At 40.5% G+C, this 17,621-nt stretch overlaps 1 protein-coding gene across 9 annotated transcripts in view; it reads left to right on the top strand.

The window, feature by feature from the left end:
* The window catches only part of trpv4l.4 (transient receptor potential cation channel, subfamily V, member 4 like, gene 4), a 28,785-nt gene extending 12,202 nt beyond the window's left edge, over window positions 1–16,583 (top strand). For all 9 annotated transcript variants that reach the window (XM_031903774.1, XM_031903769.1, XM_031903775.1 and 6 more), the window contains 14 exons: window positions 651–803; window positions 1,231–1,371; window positions 2,465–2,754; window positions 3,342–3,431; window positions 4,711–4,872; window positions 6,423–6,581; window positions 8,742–8,834; window positions 8,991–9,064; window positions 9,228–9,393; window positions 10,043–10,109; window positions 12,230–12,546; window positions 12,691–12,818; window positions 13,849–13,931; window positions 15,542–16,583. In XM_031903774.1, the coding sequence (XP_031759634.1) occupies window positions 651–803; window positions 1,231–1,371; window positions 2,465–2,754; window positions 3,342–3,431; window positions 4,711–4,872; window positions 6,423–6,581; window positions 8,742–8,834; window positions 8,991–9,064; window positions 9,228–9,393; window positions 10,043–10,109; window positions 12,230–12,546; window positions 12,691–12,818; window positions 13,849–13,931; window positions 15,542–15,750 (2,132 nt within the window). In that variant the 3' untranslated portion in view covers window positions 15,751–16,583. The remainder of the gene's footprint in view (window positions 1–650; window positions 804–1,230; window positions 1,372–2,464; window positions 2,755–3,341; window positions 3,432–4,710; window positions 4,873–6,422; window positions 6,582–8,741; window positions 8,835–8,990; window positions 9,065–9,227; window positions 9,394–10,042; window positions 10,110–12,229; window positions 12,547–12,690; window positions 12,819–13,848; window positions 13,932–15,541) is intronic.
* The last annotated feature ends 1,038 nt before the right edge of the window (window positions 16,584–17,621 follow it).

Consider the following 17,621-nt stretch of genomic DNA (forward strand, 5'->3'; position numbering starts at 1 on the left):
CTGCTTGTTGGAACTCGGACTGACCTTGCTATCTACCCAAACTCTCACTCATAGAGTGAGCTCCTAATACTCAGCTCCTCTGTCTAGCAATCCTGACAAAGCCCTGCTCCCTCCTGGTCTGACTCGGTATGCCTGCACTCACTGTAGATGGAAATTGGCCAAAGAGCTAGTGCTCTGCTGTAAACCTCCTTAAAGAATAAATAAGCCTTTTATTTTAAAATCCCCTAAAATTACTCTAAACAGCCCCCAGAATAGCATTCCTTTCTCCTTGTGCAGAATACAATAGGCTCTCAAACCCAGTGTGCAACCCAACATAGTTGTAGTAATACAAGCAAATTTATATAGTTATACAAGCCACTGAAATAAATTAATTGAGGCAGTACTGGCTGCTGCAAAAGTGTTAATTTATACTACATGATTTGGGCTCTATCTCTTGATAAAGGGCCCCTTGCAGCAACAAATACTGCCTTATTGGCCTTCTCTCTGTGCCTTGAATAGCAAGTTCGGTTGCAGTTCATTTCACCTGTTGTGCCCAGCCATAAAATCTCTTGGACTATGTGTTTGTGTCATTTGTACATTAATATTATGTGTGTGTTTCCATATACATCTACGCAGATCTTTTTCAAACCCCTAGTTTCTTCATTTTATAGAAGAGACAACAGGGAAAACATGTTTGTCCAAAGCTCTAATGAACCTTACAGATGGCAAAAATGACACCATCCCAATTCTTATCAACATTGCTGAAGAAACTGATGATCTGGAGGAATTTATCAATTTACCATTCATAGATGAGGATTATTATGGTGGGTACCTGTTGAATTCATATTCATTCAGACCTTGAGATGTGAAGTGACACATTGGCTGAGACTCCTGCATCCTTGCTCTAACCTTTTCTAAATATCTTTTATAATTAAGCTTAAAAAACACACACACAATATGAAGGTCATTTTTATGATGGTTTATTTTGTGTGAAGATCAATCTGGTTATTTGTTTGGATGCTGTCTTACTTGTAGTACTGATGCAGAAATTACATCCCTAGATAATATTGAACCCCTATAGATAAACTTGCATGACAAATAGTAATTTTTTACCTGCATACCTAGCATGCAGTCATTTTGTAAGTGCCGTGGAAGAGATTTTGTTTTACTCAAATGAAAGTTATAGAACACATTTAATGTTTATTTTAATAACTGAACAGCTGGCCAGTATATAATGTTGTGTTGTTTCAGGCCAAACCGCTCTGCACATAGCCATTGAGAGGCGCTGTAAGCATTATGTTGAGTTGCTGGTACAGAATGGGGCTGATGTTCATGCTCAGGCCAAAGGGCATTTCTTTCAACCCAAGGATGAAGGAGGATACTTCTACTTTGGTAAGGCAGTTCCATCTTTTATCTACAGCTTTTCTTGCTTGTTATCAACATCTTCCTGTTAGCTTTATGTCCTAAACCTTTCCTGGGAACCACAAACAAATTATAATTATACCTTCTTTTACACCTTCCTGGTTTTAGTGCAGCCAGTAATTATTTATATAATTACAATAAAAGTTCCAAAAATGGGATCCTCCTCTTGTGGCTCATGAGAGTGCTTGTGTAATGGTTCCTGACAACACGGAAAGAAACTGGCAGCAGTTTTTTTTATAAAGATTACACAACACAACCATAATAAAACTTATATACTTTGTAGAGAAAATTGCAATTGGCATTTCATAAAGTAGAAAAAAACCTTCATTGGGGCTACATGGGGGTCTGATTGACTCTGAGGGGGTGGATTTAGTTGGCAGTGGAAAGGTAATAGAGTGCGGAAGGCCTGGGGATGAACCACTGGGAATTTACCAGTAAATACAGTGCCTGTAAATTTGCAATACCGGCTCTAACCTTGGCTGGTATCTTACTGGTTAGGTGGCAGCACTGGGTCCACCTGAGCTGGTTCGTGGCTTGCCAGCCCAGGTAAAATGGAGCTGACAGTACTGGCTGGCACAGATCAGTGACATCATTGGCAGCACTGGGTATGTACCAAATGGGGCTACTTTATAAGTTCTGATTAAGCAGGCTACAGCCAAAATGTCCCAGGTATCACTGCCCTTAAGATAACCTGGTCTAATAACATTATGTAGTTTAAAACAAACATGATTTAAGTGGTGTGCCTTGAATGTAATGCATTTTTATCACTGCTGTAGTTGAGGCCCACCAGTGCTTCTGATTTAGGTGAGACAGTGCCAAATTACAGACTCTAAAAATATATGGGCTCAACGGAACATGGGTGAGGATTCTGGTTGATCAAAGGTAGTATGGCCACCCCCTAAGTCTACTAAAGTCTGCAATGCAATACTCTGTTCTTATACATATGATGGTATGACGTATTTCTTCACCAGTAACCAAAATGAGAACATTTCATCTGGACATAAGAGGGAAGGAAGAATACATTTTCATGCAACTTTATAGATCTTTTTGTTTGCTGTTCTAGGTGAACTTCCCCTGTCCCTTGCTGCTTGCACCAACCAGCCTGAGATAGTCAAGTATTTGACAGAGAATTCTCATAATAAGGCAGATTTATGTCGTCAGGATTCCCGTGGTAATACAGTTCTGCACGCCTTGGTCACCATAGCAGACAATTCACCGGAAAACACCAAATTTGTCACCGAGATGTATGATCTTTTGATTATTAAATATGCAAAGTTGTGCGCTAAACGTGCTATACCCAACAACAACAGCATGCCGTCTCTCATGACAGCAGCCAACCCGGAAAAAATAGAGGTAAGTGATTATGCTTTTGAAAGTAAAATTAATGTTTCAGGGTTGTCTAAACTGCAGCTCTTCATGTGTTGTGGAACCTCAGCTCCCACCATATTCAGATATATGTCAGATAATTGGCTTCCAACTGGGTCTAGCGATGTCTTTTGAATAAACCAAAACCCTTATTTTAATCTGTAAGAGCTATATAACAATTTTTTCATAGAGGATTTCAGTCGTTCTTTAATAGCATCCTTCCATTATTAAAGGGACACAGATGCTGTAAATTCCATATGCCAAACAAGAAGCCCTTCTTGAGCTGCAATTTACTGCTTTGTTTACTTTAAGCACAGAGCACCTGGGGGTATCTCGGGTGCAAATAAGGGCCTGGTCCAAACATCACCTCAGACTAGACACCACTTTATTGTTCTTGGCCCCCTAGGTTCACAGGTAGATTAGTCACCCACAGGCAACAAATCTTCCCAAAATGCGATAAAGTAAATCGCTGGTTGGAAAGCATACAGGGTGCTTTGTTTTTCAAAGTCGCTCGAAGTTTCCTTGTGTAACTCTTTTTTTTATACGTTTTTTTATATATATATATTTTTTTTTAGGAGAAGCAAGAAGTCGAGAGCTTGGAAGCCATTCTCAACAAAGAAGACATGACACCTCTCATGATGGCAGCCAAACTGGGAAATATTGGGGTGAGTGCGTTAGTATACTTACTTGTGTTATGTGTGCATGGGGACCCATAGGTTTAAATTCCCCTACTGGTTAAGGAATTCCTCTGGTTGGAAGTGCTTGTATCTGTAACGTGTGCCCCTGGATGGGATGTTTTCCCTATGAGCCCAGGGTTGTTATTACAAATACCTGCCCATGTTTAATAAAATAGGCGGGAGCACATGGATTTTGCACTTCATTTGTTGTACATGGAGGCTGCTGCTGGAGATCCTGGGCACCAGGCCCCAGTAAAGGAGAATTCCATAAGGGAATCAAGTGTGTTTACAAGTAGTGGGAACAGTACAATGTGAACAAAAATAAAGTATCATATGTAGCACCTATACTAGCAAACTACAGGGAGAAAATACTCAGACATCCATTCAGTCCCATCTACACAGTGGCACCGGTGTATATTTGCTTGGCTAATGATTTTTACTGCAACATGTTTGGATTTTGAAGTAAAGGGCCCAGCTGAGGGAAAGTGTTGTATATGCCCCTAAGAGTAGGCAAAACACACTTTTGGTCCAAGAAATGGTTACGTGTGTCAAGGTTGCAACTCTTTAGATGTTACCAAATTTCCAGTGCACAGATAACCCCCCTGCATAATGGATTACTACAAACAAAACAGTCACGACAAAGGGTGAAAGAGGAGATGTATATTGGTATCTAATTATCTACCATGTAAGGACCAAACATGGAATATCTCCATTTTCCCTTGTTTGCCATTTAGCTCAAGAAATAACATGCTATTGTGTTTTTGTTACTAAAACATTGGGTAATTGGGGTTGTCACAAGCCCAATTCATTGTTAACCAAGGGGGGTGTACTGCGCCTTCAAATGTTTATATAGCTTGTGGGCTGCCCCAACTATTTTGCTTACTCTTTATAAGATGTGCTTGGAAGTGTAGAAATGTTCAACTATCACAAATGAGCTGATGAATAATAATACATTTTAGTTAAGGGAGTGAGATGATTCTAATTGGAATGACCAAATAAAAAGGGGAGAGAGATGACTAGCCTACATGTTTGGAACTCTAGCTTAACTCTTTAATTCTTTTACCTTCCATTATGCAGCATATCCCATCTCATCTGACACAGAACATTTCTATATTTCGTTGTGTGGAACAAAATGAATATAATAGTTCTTTTTTTATTAAGCACTTACTATGAATATGATGATGTAGCTTGCCTTCTAATATTTTCTGTATTAGTTTATACAGAACACATATCTCTGTGGGAAAATAATTGCCATTGTCTCTCTTAGGTATTCCAGCACATCATCCAACTTGAAATGAAAGATGAAGAAGCTCGACACCTCTCACGGAAGTTCCGGGATTGGAAATATGGCCCTGTGTATTCTTCACTTTATGACTTGTCCATGTTGGATTCAGTACTGAAAATCTTGGTTTACAAGAGTACAGCTAAGGTCAGAACACATGTATTTTGTATTAATTTGAAGGAATTTGTATCAGTAATGATGTGGTAGAGCAGGTATCAGAATGGAGTTTACCAGCCAAGTATATTTTGGGGGTAGACTCCCTTTGTCAATATAACTAAAGGAGGATTTACTCGCATAACAAAAGAAGCAAAACAGTTGCTGAATAATGCTTGGTTTAGCTGCTGTATTTGAAGATAGCTGTTAAGAGTCTTACTCATTATTGCTGATAGCAGCACTTTCAAAGTAAATCTTTCCAGGGGAAAAGGAAAGGAGAGGTGTCTATTTTGATAGCCATAGCCTATGCTAGCTATATAAACAACATAGGCAGTTATAGCATAGCCTATCACAGTGAGCCTTGCTGAGACATTGTCACCCCTGCCACCTTTGCTCCTCAAGAGTGGGCATGTGAGAAAGCCTACTAACCAGTCGGCCCCTGGCCCTTTAACAATAGTTTTTAACTTGTTCTATTTTCACTGCTCTCTAACACATGAGGGCTGATTCACTAATGGTGATAAGTTTTATCGCACAATTTTTTGCGTTAAAATAGACACAAAAATTAACGCGCGATTCGCGTTAATTTGCAGGCCGAAATAACACTAACACATGATTCACAAACACTTAGACGCGCTAAATATCGCATTAGTCTGTGCGGAAATTAACACCTACTTGGGGCAGGCGGTAATTATAGAAAACTACAGTTCATGAGCTTTTGGCAACACAATATGGACTTTGCAGTGGGATTTATTCAAGTCAGTGTTGGCCCCAGAGTGATGCAGCCGCCAGTTTGCAGGGAAATGGTCATTTTCAGTACAGTAATTTTCCGAAAATATTGGCATGTATGGCTAACATGGCGTGCGTTTTTTCACACGCGGCGACTATTTGTACACAGTGCGTTGATTAGCGCACGTTCCGCGACTAAAATAACGCAATCCGTATCGTGCGTAAATTAACACAAGTATGCTTTTAGTGAATCGTGCATTAAGACGCGGAAAATTAGACGCGATAAAATTTTCAACGCACGTTTTATCGACCTTTAGTACATCAGTGATGTATTCCTTTATTTCCTTAAGGACAAACTGAGTAAAAATGATACAAAAACACATGAATAGTCCCTGTACATGAATGTGTCTATACACAAAATACTAAAAACTTTTGATAAATACATGTCATAAAATGTTGTTTATCATCATAAAAGAGTAACTTCAGTTGTACAGTATTACTATATATTGCATGTGTTTTCAGGTCAGATGCCACCCACTTTCCTCAATTTGCCCTATAGCAGAAATTGCACTGTAGGCCACTGCTTCCTTAACACATCAGGGAGATGTTTACATCACTACTGAACCACCCCTTGCTAATTAAAAACATAATTTCACAAAATGTTTGCATAAAAAAGCTTTTTGCTTATAACTGTAAATAATGAAGTTTATCTTCTGTATTATACAGGTTTTGGGGAAGTCCCTTGTGCTTATGAGCTCACTAAAACAGAAGTTTAATAAAATTCATGTCTCTCTTTCATGTTTATGTTCCCATTGCAGAACCGCCATGAGATGCTGGCAGTGGAGCCCATTAACGAATTATTAAATGACAAGTGGAAGAAGTTTGGTGCTGTTTCTTTCTACCTCAGTTTCATTGCCTACCTCATTATGATGATCATCTTCACATTAATTGCCTATTACCGACCCATGAAAGGCACGGTAAGTGCTGGTTTCATTGTCTGCTTTTCAAACTGGTAGGAAAATTTGAGGGATCATTAGGAAATTAAAAGACTGTATTAATATACAAGTATTGGTATGTATTCATTTGTGGACTTCGGATACAGCATTTTGGGAATGACACACATGGTAATTTTAAACTTTTTAGTGACTGCAATTTTTAGTAGCTCAATGAGGCACCAATTTAGACACCAAAAATAGCCCTCACATTGCATGGTTTTGTATTTGTCTGAAAGTGTGTGTGTAAGTCAATTGCAGACAGGCTTTGGCAATAGTGCCAAAGTGCCCGAATCACATGTGCACTGTGTGACACAGCTCTAATGCTCATTGCACACAGGAATAGTTTCTGCTGGTTTAGCCAGTGAAGAAGCAACCAAATCGGGCCCTGCTATGAAGGATAGCAACAACAGAGGTTAAAAATGTTAGTGGTAACCACAAAAATTTAGAGGTGAGCCTGCTATGAGGGATATTGAGAAAATCATCCGTGGATAACACTTCCCTTGTGCCCTAGCCTGCGGAACACAGGATATACTCTCTACTGGTGTGGAGCCTGCAGACTTTTATTCCATTCCGTTCAGCAAATATATCTCCCTCATTGCACTTATGGACACCATATTTCCTTATTCATAGCTATGTCTGTACATGCACAGTTTATTTTCAGAGTGGAATCACCCAACTATTGTTATATGCACCAGTTTTCCTGCTACTTGCCATTGCCCATGATCATGGTCTGAGGAAGAGATAAGATATTATGAGAACTTCATCTTCTAGTACCAGGCAATATTTTCAAACAGATTGTAGTTCTGCAAGATAAAGTTAACCTATTCAGGAGAATCTTTAGAGCATCTTAACTGAGCGTAAGTAGGCTTATCTTATTATGCTTAAAGGAGAAGGAAAGCCACAGGGGTATTGAAGAACGAAGAAATGGAAGAAAATTATCTCTTAGTGTTGCTTGTTCCCTGGGCTGGTTCAGTTTTCTGCTTACTAAGCACTGGTTTGGGGTATCAGGTAAGTTATTACAATCATTGGGGGTGCCTAACATTTGCTCCCCCCTTCCCCAGTGATTTTAACTTTCATTCACCTTTAATCTTGTCCTTTAATTTTAATGGCAAGGTGTCAACTATGTACGCTGTAGCCTAATATGTTTGCCATCCCAAGCACCTAAGCTGGAATATTTTTTTTTAATAAAGACTGGTCTTCATTTGAAGCTCAGACCAATAAGCTGCCAAGTTTCCTTCACAATGCGGTTTATAGTTATTCAATGAATAAGCAGAGCAAGGCAAAGGGCTGCCTACTAAAAATGCGCACTAAAAATATGGAAAAATGAAAACAAAGTAAACAGTACAATGATAGTGGACTTTTGTAATGGCCACAATTCAATATAAATTCACCAGAAATATACAAAACACCACCACCCAAACCTTGATCAGCAGGAACAGCATCTGAAAAGGATTTACCCACACATATAATATAACGTCCTAACTTTAAAGGTGAGACACAATCTTTCCTCTGGTGAAACTGGATCCCAAGTGGATATGAGTTTAATAGGAGCTGATCAACATTCTAAAGAAGTTTTTCTTAATACCACAATAATTGCTCTGGTGAAATTAGATTTCTCGGTACAAGAACACATTGGGGTTCCATAGCCAGCAGCACATCAGAAGTTGAATCTAAAGATGCCTTGGGACATATTTAGGGTAGTTATGCAGCTGTGAGCTCAAACCTTATCTGACAAGTATTTACACAATTATATCACACAAATCTGAACCAAAATATCAATTTTTGGTAACCAGACTGAAAAAACAGACAAAAAGGGGCAAATAAATATGCTGTTGAAACTTCAAACAGAAAATATATTTTGGGTCACTAAACCACCACAAAGCTTGAGGGGCCACATACATCATAGCTGCTAGATGTCCTGGGAACAAGAATTTGTGTGAGGATGGGTAAAAACTATACTAAAACTTCTAAATCACTTGAAGTCAAGTGACTTTAATGCAGTGGGAAAACACCTTTTGCGTCATTATCCTAAGGACAAATATGGAGAAGTAGTATTAGTTTAATATCCAAGCAGATTTATGTCAGTGGACTGATACAATTTACTTAATAAAATAGTAAATCATCCATTTCTTGTTCTTACAGCCCCCTTACCCTTACAGAACAACAACGGATCGCTTGAGGCTTGTAGGAGAGATCATTATTCTGCTGACTGGGATAGCCTTCTTCATTGGCAATGTAAGTTCAGTCAGATGGTTATTCAATGACCGTCATCTGTTCTTTTCCTATACTGAGCACTTTGTTCTGCTATTAAGTTATGCAGACAATTTATGAAAATCTCTATATCATTTCAATCTTCTTATTTATTTATTTTACTTCTTATTAATTGCCTAGACAAAAGATCTTTATATGAGGAAGTACCCTGGAGTAAACGCTCTATTTACTGACGGATGCTTTCAGCTGCTTTAGTAAGTATCAGATCTCATGCTAAACAGACCTCCCCAATGAAAATAACTTACCTCATCCTAAAAGCCCCAGCTAGATGGTGTTGAGGGTAAGTATATTAGTAGGGAAAACTGCAAACTGTATTTATTCTGTACTTCAACTTTTTTTTTCATTTCCTGTCCCCAGCTTTATCTACTCTGTGCTGCTCCTTCTCACAGCGATTCTGTACCTTGCTGGTATTGAAGCTTACCTGGCCGTTATGGTGATTGCCTTGGTCTTGGGGTGGATTAATGCCTTATACTTTACAAGAGGCTTGAAGCTCACTGGGATGTACAGCGTTATGCTTCAGAAGGTCAGGATCCTATTCCTTGTTAAGTGAAAGGAGGGTGCTCATACTGTATCACAGGACTGTCTTTGTTAATCTGTAGTACAGTATGCAATTTAACACATATTGTACCCACCCAATAGTGCAGATGCTTGCATTTAGGTTAGCTAATGATCCCCTGTATGTGTATCACATGGGACTCTGAACATTTAAAATAACCTTAATGGACCCTTGTAGTGTAACATTTGGGGACTGTGGTAACCCTCACCCCACCAGCAAAGTTTTCTGGTTATGTCACTTATGAGCCCCCCGAGTCTGGACAGGTTTATTTACTTTAGCCAAAGTCAACCAAACTGAGCACAAATAACCTAGTTTTAAAGACTTTCTACACCTCCCCCAGAAAGCTTCAGTCATACTGTCATTACCTGATTTTTTCCTGTGCTGTACATAGGGATGGGCAAACACTGACCATTCAGATGCTGTCTGGAAGCAGGAAAATGCAGGCAAAATATCTTTTTTATTATTTTTATTTTATTAGTTTTATTATTGCTGAGCCTTTATCATTTTAGATAAAAGGAGACTGCATTTTTAACTGTTCCTTACACCCCAAGTCCCACTGAATTGGCAGCTAATAGAACATACAATCCTGTCTGACACAGCCTATTGTACATTTCAGATCTTGTTTAAAGATTTATTTCGCTTCCTGCTGGTGTACCTGCTCTTCATGGTTGGATTTGCATCAGGTAAGGGCAGCTCCATACAGTTACTATAATCCCACAAGCCGGCTTTCTGGGCCACCTGGTAAACTCCTGTAGCGACAATGATTTCAGGATAAAGCATTTTCTGACTGACAAAGTCATTATTCTGTTGATTTACTTCTGTGTGCAGACACTTAAGCTCCATCTTTAATTTGAGCTTTATCCTGTTTGTTGCTTATGGACCCACAATTGCACATTGTGCCACATTGCCCCAACTGTTCCACAGTTTCCCAATGCCCCGATGACCCTTTGGTGTGCTTGACAGGGCGCTTGTGTAGTAAAGTAAAATCAGAACTTTATCTTAAAATTAGGGATCTTTACTAGGGTTGCCACCTGCTCAGGTTTTACCCACACAGTTTGGTTTTCCTTAGGCCTGATCGGGTCTCAACTGTTGAGAGCCTTGTAAACTCAAATAATAATCCAGGCAATAAAAAAAACAAGTATATATTAAAAAAAAAAAAAATTATAAGAAAACATGTATATATTAAAATCCTATCTATCAATATGGTTTGTTATCATGAAGTACAGTTAATTTCTTATTATTACAGAAAAAAAGCAAATCAATAAAAAATGTGGAATTGTTTTTCTAAATTAGCATTGCTATATTTCAGAGCATAACTGGTTTCTGTATAATAGATCCCATACATCTAATTAAAGAATTAGACTTATTCATATGGCAGACTATAGATAGAGCTAGGTTTGCCGCCAACTGCTTTTAAACTGGACATCCTAGTTTTTCAAAGGGCCGCCCGGCCCAAAACTTTATGCAATCAATAGTGGTGTGGTTGTTATGGACACATACCCCGAGCCAACCCAGGGTCTATGGTTAGCAATTATATTCACTAAGGGGTGCCTAACACAATACACAGTATAGGTTAGTTTTAAAACATAGTGTTGTTAGTTTATAGATTCTGAAGTGATAGAAAACAAATTGAATGTAGATTATATTTAGTTAGTTTATTAACTGATTTAAAACTTTAAAATTGGATGATTTGGCTTACAGTTCTAAGGAGCCATTTATCAAATCTCCTTTTATATACACTAGACACTTACAGCAGGGGATCTTTGCCCAGCCTGTGCTTTGTACCTTGCTTTATATCTGGTTCATTCTCTGGCTGATGTAGCCTAGCATGTATGTAAGAACCTTGGTTTGTGTGCGAGCATAATGTGTGCATAATATGAGCCAGGGGCGGCCCTTAGTACTAAAAATGGCAGCTTTTCTATTTAAGATTATACAATGTGCTACTAGAAAAGTATATATTTATGAAAATGGTTTGATTAGATAATGTAGTGTTTAACATATGGGCTGTTTTATGCAGTATATTTTTATAGAGATAGACCTAATATCAAAGTGAGGCAACCCCTAATTTACAGGTTAAAATTTGAAAAGAAATTTAAAAATGGTATTGGTTAACTAAATATTGTCATTCAATTGTCACCTAAACATTCATCAATCTTAATTAATAAATCTTGCAAAAATACTGTGATTTGGATCAAATACAGAAAATGTTTTTTGCGTCCCTAGATAGGTAATGCTCATGTCTTGGGGGTTTTACCATGTGACACATTTGAAAACTATAGGGGTCATTCCTGACTATAGGGGTCTCTGACGATCGCAGTGTCTGGAGGCACCACTATCCCTGTCTTAACCCCCCTAAGGGCAGCCAGTAAGGACAGAGCCCTTATGCGGGACTGTGTCTTCTGCTGCTTGCATTTCTGAATGATGTTCAAGATACATGGGGTAGGGAACAGGAGGATGGATGCCTACGTGCCTCCCCTGCCCAACATTCGCTAATAAAGTATTAGTGAAACTGTATTAGGGTAACAGAATACTGAGGCTTGTGGCTATTTCTGCATACCCAGTCACAATATGCAAAGTGCAAAAAAATGGCATATTGCACTTTTTTTTACACTTTGCACATTGCATCTGTGATTGCAAATACATCCTTATATGACATTTGGATCCAATATAACAACAATATGTAGACAGACTTTGGTAATAACAGGTCATAACAGGAAAAGCGGTTGGTCCAGTCTAGAGCCAGCAAAATGTAACATGGCTCATGTCATATGCAGTAAAGACACTGTAAGCTTTTTCCCCTCAGCTTTGGTATCCTTGCTGTATCCCTGCACTGAGGACGAGATATGCAATGTTGGACAAGAAAACTGTACTGTCTCAGAAAATCCTTCCTGCCAACACAGCACCACATTCAGTATATTACTGCTAGACCTTTTTACATTGGCCATTGGAATGGGAGACCTGGAGATGCTCAGCCATGCCAAGTACCCTGCAGTCTTCATCATTCTGTTGGTGACATACCTCATCATCACCTTTATTCTCCTCCTTAACATGTTAATCGCTTTAATGGGAGAGACCGTTGGGGAGGTGTCCAAGGAAAGCAAGCAGATCTGGCAACTGCAGGTAAATAGACTCATATATATCTTTCACCCATACACGAGGACCACATCAGATAATTTTGCATAAACACCCTTTCTCCAACACTACAATATGTGAATCTCAACACATATTTCTCTGCAGTATCCTAATCCTTTTTTGTTATGCCAGTGGGCTATCACAATCCTAGATATAGAGAGGTATCTTCCAGCCTTTATAAAGAAATCCTTCCGCTCTGGAGAAATGGTAACTATTGGAAAGAAACCGAATGGGGACCAAGATGAACGCTGGTGTTTTAGGTAATGCCCACAAACTGTACCTGACAAATATTGTATATGGCAAGAAGGGCTGTCAGCCCAAAATTTTGTGCTACACAAAAGATCTACTAGCAGTTAGGTAGGACTTGCAAGGACAAAAGGATAAACTTGTTGGATGTATTTTTCATCTACAGCTACTATGGTGCAAACTCACCAATCATTTTACTGTAAACCAGGGGTGTAACTATAGAGGAAACAGACACTGCAACTGCTTGGGGCCCAGGAACTATATGGGGCCAGTGGGACTGATAAGCTGTTGCAATATATTTTTATAGAAAATGCCTTGTTCCCAAAGTTTAGGGGCCCAATGATGTTGCTGTGGGGCCCAATAACCAGTCATTCCACTGCTGGAAAGTTCATATAGGAGATGTTCATGTCATGAAGTAAATAGATCCCAATGTAAACTGCTGATGTTACTATATAATAAGTGGTTCATATATATAGTTCCATTATTAATTTGCTAATTTGTCAGTTTATTGGGAGGCAATGGAGAATGGCATACCCACCTACCTGCCCTCTGCCTTCTTATTGCTTGACACCCATGTTACATAAAATTCTTTGCAACTTTAATTTTTGAATAACTTACATAAATTACATAATTAGTCATCAGTAGTTCATATAAAAAAAAAAAAAATTAGTCAGTCACTTTATTGGGGGCAGTGGAATTCTTTGAGGGCCGGTGGAGTTTGTTCTAAGTTAAACCCTACCCACCTACCTGCCTCTCTCACACTGCTCTGAGCTGTCATTGCTTGATACATAAGTTATGTACGTTTCTTACGTAAAGTGAGTTGTTACATAAGTAACGTAAGTTTTCTCATAAGTTACATACGTTGTGTAAGTCTTGGGACCCAATGATATTACCGTGGTGCCCCATGGTGTTCATGTAGGAGACATTCATATCATTCGGTAAATAGATCCCAGTATATATATCTGCACTGCCATTGCCTAAATTTAAATTTTTAAAAACAAGATCAGTCTGTACTTGTCTGATATCTTCTCTTCCTTATTTAAGGGTTGATGAGGTGAACTGGTCCCACTGGAAACAGGATATTGCCATTATTAATGAGGATCCTGGAAGGAGCAACTTGCAGAAAGGTAAGAGATTCCCATTGGGCACTTCTATAACTACAGAAAAATTGTGAGAAACATTACATGAGAGCAGTAATCATCTTCAGCCAATCAACTCAAGGCTGCCATAAGTCTAGTGCAGGGTCAAAATAATGAAAGCAAGGTGGTTGCTATGGGTTTGTAATCAGGGTCAGACTGTGGTATGCAAGGCCCACCGGTTCTGCTGCCCCCACCAACCCCCTTCCACCCTGAGCACAGGTACATTATACTTATCTTCAGCGTGATCAGAGAAAGGGATGAGCAGGGAGCGCCAGCAGGGATAGGGTTGGTGGGGCCCACGAGAGCCATGGCCTACTGGTTTTTTTTCTCTGTACTGTGCTGGCCTAGTCTGACTCTGTTATACTAATACACAGTTGCACATATAATAGTAAGTAAGGGCTCTTAACTCTGTCCATCACATAAGAGCCATAAAGTGAGCATACAAGCATGTGCAAAATTTTAATATGTTTCAAAAAATATGTTTCAAAAATATGTATTAAACTCTCCCATTTATATCTTAGCATCCCTTCCAGTTTGCTAATTGGACCGAATAGGATTTATTTGTCTGCTTTGTAGTACAATATCCTACAGAGGAATGAAAATCCTGTCATTTTACAAAATCTTAGTGATGGGCCCCGATACTGAAACAACCATGACTCTACTGTACATACTGTAATGTTGTAGAAAGAGCTAGGGAGCTGCTACATGCAGATTGGTAGAAATAGAGTTTAGTGTTTCTAGTTGGGCTGTAATCTGCTACGTTCATAACCAAAAGTAATCAAACAGCTACAAGCAGAAGCTACAATAATAGGGTAAAGGAGTAGGAGGGGAAAATAGAGAAGGATAGTTGGAGGATGGTGGATTAATTGGAAGAGTAATTGGGGGGGAAAGGGAGACAGAAACAGAGACAGAAAGTGTAGGACAGAATAGGGTAAAAAAGAAAATGTAGATGTTCATATAATATGTTTTTAAAAACATGGAATGCTATGAAAGGGTCAAAAAGTGGACCCTGTTTAATTAGCCATAGTCATGGTGTTTCTGTTCCTTTAAGAAAAGCACTGAAGGTATGTGCGCTGGCAATAATTAATAGTGGCCCTTGTGCCAGGCAGCACTTTATATTTACCTTTACATGTCCTTTAAAGATAAATTCTGTGGGGAATGGGTTTATCTGCATTCTGCATAACACTTGTGGCCCTGTATTAAAATCCAGCAGGAAAATAATGAATATAAAAAGAGAAGGAAAGGTTCAATCACTGGAGGGGGGTGATCCTCTTCCTGCTTCTACGGTTGCACATCTGCAGTAGAGTAAAAGGCCAAACTGTAACAAAAAAGCCACCTTTTTCTCTCTACTGCACATGCATACATGAAGAGAGAAGGGAAGAAGGAGGATCACTTGCTTGCAGGAACCCCGGGCTGGGGCAGTTTTCTGCTGACAGGGGCACCAGCCTGGGGTATCAGGTAATTGATTACAATCACTGGGGGGGTGCCTAACATTTGCACACATGGCTTTACAGTAAGTGGAACTGACTCATTGGACTCATGCACTGCAGCTTTAGACTGACATTAATGTTTTTAAATTAATGTTTTTTTTTCCATAGATCAGCCAGTGTTGGGGGAGCCTAAATCTGACCAACCTTCAGAAGATGCCAAGGCACTTCTGGAAAAAGACCCACAAGACCTGACTCGTACCCAGAGAAGGAGATTGCTCAGGGCTGGCAGGAATGCCAAACACAAAGCTAAAAAAATAAATGAATTTCTATTCTCAGAGTTAATCCACATGGGGGAACCAGACAAAAATAAAAAATAATCTACCAACTGTGGGTACCAGCACCAACATGCAATAGATCATAGATTCTGTGCTCTGAGCTGCTATACAGATTAAACACTGTGCTTGACTCGAGATCCCTATAGGCAAAGAGAAGAGCAGCGTCGATATTGGTTTCTGGTGACCCATTTGTCCAATGAGCCAATGACCACAATGTCCAGGTAACAAAGATGGCTGCCATTGCTCCCTCTTTATCTCTAACCACCGAATCACTCTAATCACCCTCAAACTTCCCATGCATATTGCATTCATTGGAGCTTTCTGTAAACTCAAAAGTACCCAATAGCAGTATTTTTGCTTTTTGCACATAGACAAAAATTAGTTTTTTACCATAAAAAGTTATTTGATTAGTGCTCTACACTTGTAAGTGTGGGCTTCTGTGCACAGGTTTTACTGTGCACTAAAGTGTTTTTATTGCTTTGAGTGATTTTCATTGAAATTTTAATGACTGTATATGTAATGTTTTTTTGCTGCATGTCCGTGACTGATCTCACCAATATAAGGCTCATTGTGCAGTTAAGGGGATTAGGGATTTTGATTTCTGATCTCGCTATACCTTTTTTTATTGTTTTGAAATATATTTAATTCTGCATTAGTAGTACTGACCAGTGGTGTACTGTAAACATAGGAGCCCGGTGTGCACTCAACCACTCTCCCACCCCCTGCCGCACCACCGCACCCAGCAATTGAGGCAAAGATTGAATCGCCCGCTGGGTTGGGGGAGCTGCCATACAGTAGACCATAGCTAAAAAGGTGAAGTTGTGCTCCCCACTAAATTTTAAACCAGGTGTGACCACAAAATTCCTCTACAGTCAGGTGATCCCAGTGGTGCCAATAAAAGGGCAACCATTTGGGGTCTTTAACCTTGAAAGCAAGCAAGTTGCAGGTAAAACTTAGTCCCTGTATAAAATGTATAATGAAGCAGTAGAATTTTTAGTCTGAATCATATAAAAGTGAGTGTAGGACAGGCCAGACCGGGGGTGAGTGAGTGTAGGACAGGCCAGACCGGGGGTGAGTGAGTGTAGGACAGGCCAGACCGGGGGTGAGTGAGTGTAGGACTGGCCAGACCGGGGGTGAGTGAGTGTAGGACAGGCCAGACCGGGGGTGAGTGAGTGTAGGACAGGCCAGACCGGGGTGAGTGAGCGTGGGACCGGCCAGACCGGGGGTGCGTGAGTGTGGGACTGGCCAGACTGGGGGTGAGTGAGCGAAGGACAAGCCAGACCGGGGGGTGAGTGAGTGTAGGACTGGCCAGACCGGGGGTGAGTGAGCGAAGGACAAGCCAGACCGGGGGGTGAGTGAGTGTAGGACAGGCCAGACCGGGGGTGAGTGAGTGTAGGACAGGCCAGACCCGGGGTGAGTGAGCGAAGGACAAGCCAGACCAGGGGTGAGTGAGTGTAGGACAGGCCAGACCGGGGGTGAGTGAGTGTAGGACTGGCCAGACCGGGGGTGAGTGAGTGTAGGACAGGCCAGACCGGGGGTGAGTGAGTGTAGGACAGGCCAGACCGGGGGTGAGTGAGTGTAGGACTGGCCAGACCGGGGGTGAGTGAGTGTAGGACAGGCCAGACCGGGGGTGAGTGAGTGTAGGACAGGCCAGACCGGGGGTGAGTGAGTGTAGGACAGGCCAGACCGGGGGTGAGTGAGAGTAGGACAGGCCAGACCGGGGGTGAGTGAGTGTAGGACTGGCCAGACCGGGGGTGAGTGAGTGTAGGACTGGCCAGACCGGGGGTGAGTGAGTGTAGGACTGGCCAGACCGGGGGTGAGTGAGTGTAGGACAGGCCAGACCGGGGGTGAGTGAGTGTAGGACTGGCCAGACCGGGGGTGAGTGAGTGTAGGACTGGCCAGACCGGGGGTGA

Source organism: Xenopus tropicalis, chromosome 6 (genome assembly GCF_000004195.4).
Source record: "Xenopus tropicalis strain Nigerian chromosome 6, UCB_Xtro_10.0, whole genome shotgun sequence".
Lineage (NCBI taxonomy): Eukaryota > Metazoa > Chordata > Amphibia > Anura > Pipidae > Xenopus > Xenopus tropicalis.